Source organism: Hemiscyllium ocellatum, chromosome 2, assembly GCF_020745735.1.
Source record: "Hemiscyllium ocellatum isolate sHemOce1 chromosome 2, sHemOce1.pat.X.cur, whole genome shotgun sequence".
In the NCBI taxonomy this organism is placed as follows: domain Eukaryota; kingdom Metazoa; phylum Chordata; class Chondrichthyes; order Orectolobiformes; family Hemiscylliidae; genus Hemiscyllium; species Hemiscyllium ocellatum.
The window spans coordinates 5,471,604-5,481,715 of NC_083402.1; the positions used below are offsets into that span (position 1 = coordinate 5,471,604).

The window sequence follows — 10,112 nt, forward strand, 5'->3', positions numbered from 1 at the left end:
GGTTTAGGGTGAGAGGGGAAAGATATAAAAGGGACCTAAGGGGCAACTTTTTCACGCAGAGGGTGGTACGTGTATGGAAAGAGAGGCCAGAGGAAGTGGTGGAGGCTGGTACAATTGTAACATTTAAGAGGCATTTGGATGGGTATATGAATAGGAAGGGTTTGGAGGGATATGGGCTGCGCACTGGCAGGCGGGACTAGATTGGGCTGGGATATCTGGTTGGCATGGACGGGTTGGACTGAAGGGTCTGTTTCCGTGCTGTACATCTCTATGACTCGCATTGGAGCGAGTCTGAGGGCAATTTACAAGGATGGTTCCAGGAATGTGAAACGTCAGTGATAAGAATAGATTGAAGACACTGGGACTGTCCTTCCTGGAGAGAGGAGGCGGACAGCGGGTCTGATAGAGGTTTTCAACATCATGACGGGGGGCTGGACACAGTAAATAGGGAGAAGCTGTTCCCAATTGTAAAAGTAACAAGAAGCAGAGGGGCAGAGATATAAAATGATGTGCAAACAAAGCCAGGGGGTTGTGAGAAGATAAACTCCTCACACAGCACGTGGTGAAGAAATGGAACCAGTTCTCTGGAAACTTGGGGAAGGCACGGTGAACTGAGGCATTCATACAATCACAGAGATCTACATCACATGCTCATCATCATCTTCAGCCCTTTGAATCTGTACCTGTCAGAAACAAGCATCTAACTACTCTAACTACTCTAACCCTATTTCCAGCTCTTGTCCCACAATCTTGGCGTCACAAGTGCACATCCAAATGCTTCTTTGATGTGATGAGATTGCTCTACAGACAGCAAGTTCCCAGATTCCCACCACCCTCTGGGTGATGGGTGGCATGGTGGCTCAGCGGTTAGCACTGCTGCCTCACAGCACCAGGGACCTGGGTTCGATTCCAGCCTCGGGTGACTGTGTGGAGTTTGCACATTCTCCCCGTGTCTGTGTGGGTTTCCTCCGGGTGCTCCAGTTTCCTCCCACAGTCCAAAAATGTGTAGGTTAGGTGAATGCTAAATTGCCCATAGTGTTCAGGGATGTGTAGGTTAGGTGCATAAGTTAGGGGTAAGTATAGAGTAATAGTGTAGGGGAATGGTTTTGGGTGGGTTACTCTTCAGAGGATCAGTGTGGACTTGTTGGGCCAAATGGCTTGTTTCCACAGCAGAGGAATCCTATGAATCTATAAAACACTTTCCTCACATTCCCCTCTAAACCTGCTGTCACTCAATTTAAATCAACACTGTCACCTCCCCCATCCCCCCAGCCCTCAAACCCTTCCCCCACACCCCCGGTCATTCGTCCCTCCATCAATGGGAGACGTGCCTTCCTGTTTATGCCCCTCAGCATTTTATCCATCTCAGTCAGGACCCCCCTCAGTCTCCCTGCTCGCATGGAAAACAACTCCAAACTGTCCAATCTCTCTTCATAACTAAAACTCTACAGCCCAGGCAATATCCTGGTAAATATCTTCTGAACCCAGTGCTATCACATCCCTCCTATAATTTGGATTCCAATTCCAATATTCCAATGCAATACTCTCTCCATGGCCTAACCAATGTTTATACGTTCTAACATTAACCATTCTACACGTTAACTCTGCGCCTCAGTTAATAAGAGCAGGTAAACCCCTTCAACCACATAAGCTCAGTGGCTCAGTAGATAAGCATGGTGGCTCAGTGGTTAGCACTGCTGCCTCACAGCACCAGGGTCCCAGGTTTGATTCCAGACTAGGATGACTGTCTGTATGGAGTTTGCACAGCCAGAGATTGGTTAAGGAGGAAGCGCCAGATCTTCGTAAACCATATATCCGCGAAGGTGAAGTTTGTTTGCATAGGCACAATTTAGCATGGCAATTCACCTGACCGGCACATCTTTGGTATGTGGGAGGAAACCGGTGCACCTGGAGGAAACCCACGCAGACAAGGGGAGAACCAGGTTTTACATTCTAGCCTCCATAAGCTTATCCTGTTTTCCTACATCCTGCTTCCCAGTGCTTTCCCTAACCCACCAACACTGTGATTTCATGTGGCCAACTTTATTGCAGTGAAAACACGGAACTTCTTAACTTCCCTTTCCCACCCCAAGGGTTTCCATTTTACTCTGTGGTAAGTTCTCCTTATGATCTTCACCGAGATCTACCATTCCCTCTCCACGTGAGGATTCCTCTTTTCCCCAGTTTCTATCCCTAAAGGATTGAAATCGATTTTGGAAGCCTAACTTTGATTTTATGAACTAACTCATAACCATCAGCCATTTTAACTCTCTGCTCTTCCACATGAGTTCTCAATACTTCAGGAAGTGAATGTTTGAACTCCTCCAAAATAATTGATCTCTGAGTGTCATAGGTTTGCTCTATTTTTAATGCCCTCTATCAAAATTACTTTGTTTGACCCTTTCAAACTCCTGTAGGTTTGACCAGGATCCCTCCTTAGATTCCTGAAACGTTGTCTATCGGCTTCTGGTATTAGCTCAGGTGCACTTAAGATAGCTTTCTTCACCTCCTCATACTCCCAGGTATCTCCTTGGACAATGATGTGAAGGCCTCACTAGCTGTACCTCCAAGTTTCGTTTGGATCAACAAAGCCGTCAAGATCATTGGCAACAGCAATTGTTTTGCCACCTTTTCAAATAGTCATAGATTCATAGAGATGTACAGCACGGAAACAGAATCCTTCGGTCCAACTCATCCATGCCAACCAAATATTTTAACCTAATATAGTCCTGTTTGCCAGCACTTGGCCCATATCCCTCCAAACCCTTCCTATTCATATACCCATCCAAATGCCTCTTAAGTGTTGCAATTGTACTAGCCTCCACCACTTCCTCTGGCAGCTCATTCCATACACGTACCACCCTCTGTGTGAAAAAGTTGCCCCTTGGTCCCTTTTAAATATTTTCCCCTCCCACCTTAAACCTATGCCCTCTAGTTCTGGACTCCCCAACCCCAGGGAAAAGAGTTTGTCTATTTATCCATGCCCCTCATGATTTTATAAACCTCTATAAGGTCACCCCTCAGCCTCTGACGCTCCAGGGAAAACAGCCCCAGCCTGTTCAGCCTCTCCCTATAGCTCAAACCCTCCAAACTTGGCACCATCCTTGTAAATCTTTTCTGAAACCTTTCAATTTTCACAACATTCTTCCTATAGCAGAGAGACCAGAATTGCACGCAACATTCCAAAAGTGGCCTAACCAATGTCCTGTACAGTAACAACATAACCTCCCCACTTCTGTACTCAATACTCTGACCAATAAAGGAAAGCATAGCAGACACCTTCTTCACTATCCTATTTACCTGTGACTCTTCTTTCAAGGAGCTATGAACCTGCACTCCAAGGTCTCTTTGTTCAGCAACATTCCCCAGGACCTTACCATTAAGTGTATAAGTCCTGCCCTGATTTGCCTTTCCAAAAATGCAACACCTCACATTTATCTAAATTAAACTCCATCTGCCCCTCCTCACCCCATTAGCCCATCTGATCAAGATCCTATTGTAATCTGAGGTAACCTTCTTCACTGTACACTGCACCTCCAATGTTTGTGTCATCTGCAAACTTACTAACTATACCTCCTATGCTCACATCCAAATCATTTATATAAATGATGAAAAGCAGTGGACCCAGCACCGATCCTTGTGGCACTCCACTGGTCACAGGCCTCCAGTCTGAAAAACAACCCTCTACCACCACCCTCTGTCTTCTACCTTTGAACCAGTTCTGTATCCAAATGGCTAGTTCTCCCTGTATACCATGAGACCTAACTGTGCTAACCAGTCTCCCATGGGGAACCTTGTCGAATGTCTTGCTGAAGTCCATTTAGGTCACATCTACCATCCTGTCCTCATCAATCCTCTTTGTTACTTCTTCAAAAAAACTCAATTAAGTTAGTGTGATATGATTTCCCATACATCAAGCCATGTTGACTATCCCTAATCAATCTTTGCCTGTCCAAATTCAGCCTGTCCCTCAGGATTCAGTGAGATGAGAAAGGCTTCCACACCCTTATCCTCAAATTTCGGCAATGCTTGAATATATTTCAACAGATTCTCACCAGGCCTTTGGCTACCATGGGTTTGCTCATCTTCACTCTCTTCCTCACTAAGCCTACCTTCAGCCTTCTTCGCCATCCTTTTAAGCTGACTTTCTTGTCCAAGTGCCAATTTCTGAAGTTGAAACTCCCTCACTTTCTTCCTCTCTTCCCTCTCTCTCTCTCCTTCTCTCTTTCCTCTGCTTTCAATCGTAATTCAAACCGCTTTATTTCTGTTGCTCTTTCCTCATCTTTTGCCGCTAACTCACGTTGCTTCATTTTCGATTGAATTTTAGCCAACTCTAAAGTTTCTGAAGGCATCTCCAGCTGAGCCATTGCTGTCTCTCGTTTCCTGGTGAAAGGAGGCAGCTCCAACTCCAGCTTGACTGCTAATTCCAGCAGCTTGGCCTTAATCACCTTTTTTGTAAAACCTCCAAAGTCACTTCTTCCATACCCAGAAAACTTCTGGTGACTGAAAAAGCCATTGCTATCCTACACACTGTTTAAACCAACCGAATTCAACACTAGCAACAAAAGATACTTCCCACTCGCTGCCTTCTGGTCCAACAACCTGCATCCCGATTCGGAACTCTAGAACAAATCCTGCAAAGAGCCCCCAATCTGTTATGGACCAGGGCAGACCCTCTCAGCACATTTCAAGAAATTAACTCGGGCCCTAACTTTGCTCGTTGTTTTAAGCTGGTGGAAATGGGATACTCCAGGATGGATGCAGCTGGCCCAAGCAATCAATTTTAAACAAAACGGAATTTATTTGCAAGATCACCGAATGAAACACAAACAAAAGAGAATAGAATATAGAATAACCTATCCAAAAACCCGACAATTCATCCCAACTTAATGATGCTTTTCCAAGTAGTGGGAACAATCCCTATAGACACCCCTTTGGAAAATAAAAGATACAATCAAACACAGGGTGTTACAGGAGAGAGAGATGGTGGAGAGATTCAGCATGCAGCACCTTCTTCCATGCAGCTGTTACTTGGTCCAGTAGCCTCCTAACGGACTGATCGCTTTCAGTGAACAATCAGACCGCTCAAACCAAACCAGAGAAAAGCTGAGCTGGGGGAACTGGCCACTCCCCTTTCATCGTACAAAGTTTCTTTTTAAGTTTAAAAGTCTTTCGCCTGAGGCAGTATCTGTTAGCTATAATCAAACCAGCCCTAAAACCCTTCAAACCTAGACTTTTCGGAACTGCTGCTCTTATGACCTCTCTGAAAAACAAACAAGGATAGCGTTACCTTGTTAAAGGAGCAGCTACATCACAGCTCGGACCGATCCAGAATCCAGAAACTATCTCTGGGAAATTACCATCAATGCATTCCAAAATCTCTGCAGCCAAAGCTTCCACATTCAGTTTGAGGATGGGAAATTTGGATCTGGGACTGAAGTCTCAAACTTAAATGAAGATTTTTAAAAGATTATGGAGACCGAGAGAGAGAGAGAGAGAGAGAGTGCTGGTGAGATGGGCAAGTTGGTTAAAAGTTGGTTTGTGTGTGGAGTGAATACTAAATGTCAATTCATAAAATCCTGCCATTCCAATTGTGTGAGGACAAGCTGGATTGCCTAGCTGATGAAGAGAGGCTGGATTAGCTCAGAATGCTTTCTCTGGAACACAGAAGTGGGTGTAGAGGGGATGGGGGAGAGGTACTTGGTGGAAGTGTATAAGATTATAAGGAGCATGGACAGGGTGACGAGAAAGCTGTTCCCCTCATTTGGATGATCAACAACAGCAGTATATCATTTTAAGGTGAGGATCAGGAGGTCTAGAGGAGAGATGAAACCTTTTCACCCAGAGGGCAGTGGGAGTCTGCAATGGGAGGGTAGTTGATACAGGAGGCAGTACTTGGATGACCACTTGAACTGTCAGAATATTCAAGGTCATGGGTCAAGTGGGGCTTCTGTGGATTGAACGTAGTTTTAGTGGGACAGCCTTGAAGGATCTCGTGTGCACTGTATGATTTCTATGATCTGTTCTAGCCACATGTTGGGCACTGACTGCAATGTTGCCTCTGCCAGGTGGTGCCAGTCTACAGCTTGGTCCCAGTCACGATGAGAAATGCCACAGTGATCAGGCAGAACCTGGAGCAAGCTATCTCTGACTATGAGGCAGAGTTCAGCGTGTGCAAGTGTGCCCCGTGCATGAACGGTGGCACGGTGATCCAGCTGGATGGCCAGTGTCGGTGCCTGTGCAGTATGATGTTCCAGGGCCTAGCCTGCGAAACCCCCAAACTGCAAAACAAAGACAAAGGTAGGTCTGGGCCTGCCACCTCACCCAGCTTCCCAACACTCTCAAGTGGTTGGCACACTCTCCGAACCTCTCGCTGAAACTCCTGCCCCTCCCTTCCCCCTTCCACAGGGTCCAGCTACCTTGGGGTCACACCCCCTGGAAATCCAATCACTTACTCCAAAGCTATATTCCACTCGGTCTATTGAAGGGGTTTGTTCAGGGGTGGGGGAGGTGTTGCACGTTAACAAGTAGGTCTGCAGACACTAGGTAAACCTCTCAATAACTGGAGGGTTACTGAGCTGGGAGCAGTGTCTGGGAGACCACCCTGTCACTGTAAGAGGGAATGAGAGAATGGGGGGGAGGGGGGGTGGGGCCAGAGCTGCTCCACCAACCCCCAAACCTGTCACCAAACCCAGTGAGGTACAAACCCTCCAACATTACCCCATCACCACCGAAGCAACACCTGGAATTAGCCCAGCGACCAGTATATGCCATAGCCAGTTTTTCCCAATATGTTGTCAGGTCCCAGAGTGCCCTGGGTGGATTCAGGATGTAGGGGAGTGGTGCTTGAGTTCTGGATCAGAAAGTGATGAAAGGGGACATTGGTGCAGCGATAAAGTCTCCAGGTTCCTGAAAGGTTAGTAGCGAGTGTGGGATAGTTCCTGTGGGCGAATGCGGAGTTCGGATAAACAGGTCTATGATTGTGCATAGATGTAGGAGCTTTGTGTCTACAAACCCACCTCCAATGGGGTGGCAGGAATGCCAGCTCACCGGACAGTTACCTTTGGAAAGTAGTCCCAGCAGAAGGTAGGCGCTTGGGTATTTGGGTGGGGGAGGGGAGTGGGGAGGGGGGTGTTCATGGGGGTCAGTAAGAGCAGGGTGAGAGAAGGCTCTCCCTTGGGGATGGGTGAAAGTCTCACAGTAGACTGAGGGATGGTATCCCATGGATGTGAAAGTTGGTTGGGTTGGGTGCAGGGATTTGCGTTGGTGTTTGAGGATTGGGATTGGGAATGAGGTGGAGTTAGGGTTTGGGGTTGGGTGTTGGGGGTTGGGATTGGGGTTGAGTTAGCATTGGTATTGGTGTTGGAGTTGGGGGTCATGTTTGGGGGTGGATTTGGGATTGGAATTGGAGGTTGGATTGGGATTAGGGTTGGGGTTTGGGATTGGGATTGGGGCTGGGAGTTGGAGTTTGGGATTGTGGATTGGGATTAGCATTGGGGATGGGGTTGGTTTTGGTGTTGGGGTTTGGGGTTGGAAGTTGGGATTGGGATTAAAGTTGGCATTGGGGTTGGTTTTAGGTTTGGGGTTGGAATTGAGATTAAGGTTGGGGTTTGGGATTGGGTTTGGGGGTTGGGGTTGGTTTTGGGGTTGGAGTTGGAGGCTGGGATTGAGATTTGGGTTGGGGTTGGGGTTTGGCATTGGGATTGGGGTTTGGGGTTGGGATTAGGAGTTGGAGGTTGGGATTGGGATTAGGATTGGGGTTTGGGTTGGGATTAGGATTGGGAATGGGGTTGGGGTTTGGGGTTAGGATTGGGGATGGGGTTGGGGCTGGGGTTTGGGGTTGGAGGTTGGGATTGGGATTGGGGTTGGGGTTGGGTTTGGGATTGGGGTTTGGGTTGGGATAAGGATTGGGAATGGGGTTGGGGTTTGGGATTAGGATTGGGGATGGGGTTGGGGCTGGGGTTTGGGGTTGGAGATTGGGATTGGGGTTGGGATTGGGAATGGGGTTGGGGTTGCGGTTTGGGATTAGGATTGGGGATGGGTTGGGGTTGGGATTAGGATTGGGAACGGGTTTGGGGTTTGGGATTAGGATTGGGGATGGGGTTAGGGTTGGAGGTTGGGATTGGGATTGGGATGGGGGTTGGGATTGAGACTGTGATTGGGGGTGGTGTTGGTGGATTGTATGAAGCAGCAATGAACTGCATCTTTCCTCTCCTCACTGAGCAGCAGGTTACACCAATGGGCAGTGGAGCTGCTGGTCAGAGTGGTCCTCCTGTAGCAACAACCAACAAGTGCGTAGCCGACAGTGCGTGGGCACACAGGGTGAAGGTGCCCCATGTACGGGGGAGAACCAGGGCACCCGTCACTGCTGAGGTAAAGAACTGAGTGCGGCACTGAGTCCACGGGAAAAGTGAAAACTCACTGACCCTGTATGATAAAGACACGCTGTCGATTGAGAGATAAAGATTTGCAGGGACAATGGGGAGATATCCCCAGTCTACATTGATAACCCCTACTATCCATTGATATAGCACTGTCAGATTCTCTGTGTCTTCCTGAGAGAGAGATGAGGCCTCGGTTTGATGAACATTTCTCATCAATATTCACACTGGCAAAAGACAATGTTATTGAGGAGAATATTGGGACACAGGCTTTTAGACTGGACGGGATTGAAGTTCTTGGGGAGCGGGGTGGGGGCTGATGCTGCATTAGTTTGGAATGAGTTAGCGTCATTTAGTATCACTGTTTAATGACGTTAAGGTCCTAACAGTTTTTTGAGACAGAAATGTTCGGAATTACAGAATTACCGTTATGTTGATGAATTTGGAGTCAGATCAGCAATGGTCCAACTGAAAGCCAGAAGAGGCTGAGGGGCAGAGCGGCCTCCTCCAATGTTTAGTTTCTCCGACTCCGGGTTTTTACCACACCTCCCCTTGTCATGAATGCATCTTATCTAGAAATGGAGATCTGATTCCCCACCTCTCTTCCCCCTTTTTCTCTTTCTCTCTCTGTCAGTTTATTTTCTCTCTCTCTCAGTCTCTCTCTCTCTCTCTCTGTCAGTCTATCTCTGTCACTCTCTTTTTCTGTCAGTCTGTCTTCCTTTCCATCAGTTTCTGAATCTCTCTCTCTCTCTCTCTCACTCTCCCTGTGTCAGTCTCTCTCTGTCAGCCTACCTCTAACAATCTCTCATTCTGTCAGTTTGAGAATCTCTCTCTTTATCAGTCTCCATCTCTCTCTGTCAGTCTCTCTCTGTCAGTGTCTCTCTGGTCTCTCTATCTCTCTTCTTCTGCCAGTCTCTCTCTCTCTCTCTCTCTCTCTCTCTCTCTGGCTCTCTCTTTGTCTCTCTGTCAGTCTCTCTCTCTGTCAGTCTCTCTCTCTCAGTCAGTCTCTCTCTCTAACTCTCTCTTTGTCAGATTCTCTCTCTCTCTCTCTCTCTGTCAATCTCTCTCTGTCTATCTCTCTCTGTCAGTCTCTCTATCTCCTTGTTTATTTCCCAACTACTTTGTGAAAATGGTCCTCACTCAGTGTAAAGTGTAAAACTCTATTATTCAGATGACAGGATTCTTACATTTCATAATCGTTATTTCAGCCAGGTTTGATCTGTGCTTTGCATTCTCTGGGACAAATTGGAAACTCCATGGTGTGGTTTTGATTTTGGGTGAGACTGATTGAGGTGCTCACGCAGCTTTCCCACTGCATTCAATGAGACTAGAAATGCAGCTCACCCGAACCAACCATCCAGTTTGCTCTGACAGTGAATCCAAATGACAGCAATCCCTTTTCCATTTCAGACCCAAGACCACATGGAGGAGGCAAAGTGAGCTCAAGTCCAGCGGCTCATCGCCCAGCGGGCATCGCTGCCAACTTCCATCAGAGGCACAGCTATTCGAAACCCATAATAAATGATTCCAAAAATATTATATGTTCTCATTGTTGGCATCAAACACTCCCAGGACACGGACAGCACGGGGTTAGATACAGAGTAAAGCTTCCTCTACACTGTCCCCCATCAAACACTCCCAGGGTAGGGATAGCACAGTGTTAGATACAGAGTAACGCTCCCTCTACACTGTCCCTTACAAACACTCCCAGGACAGGGACAGCACGAGGTT

At 47.3% G+C, this 10,112-nt stretch overlaps 1 protein-coding gene across 1 annotated transcript in view; it reads left to right on the plus strand.

The window, feature by feature from the left end:
• c9 (complement component 9) overlaps nucleotides 1-9,873 on the plus strand; it is a 47,532-nt gene extending 37,659 nt beyond the window's left edge. Inside the window, exons 10-13 of the mRNA XM_060842339.1 lie at nucleotides 6,069-6,300; nucleotides 7,166-7,186; nucleotides 8,252-8,373; nucleotides 9,792-9,873. Coding sequence (XP_060698322.1) covers nucleotides 6,069-6,300; nucleotides 7,166-7,186; nucleotides 8,252-8,373; nucleotides 9,792-9,821 — 405 coding nt within the window. The 3' untranslated portion in view covers nucleotides 9,822-9,873. The remainder of the gene's footprint in view (nucleotides 1-6,068; nucleotides 6,301-7,165; nucleotides 7,187-8,251; nucleotides 8,374-9,791) is intronic.
• The last annotated feature ends 239 nt before the right edge of the window (nucleotides 9,874-10,112 follow it).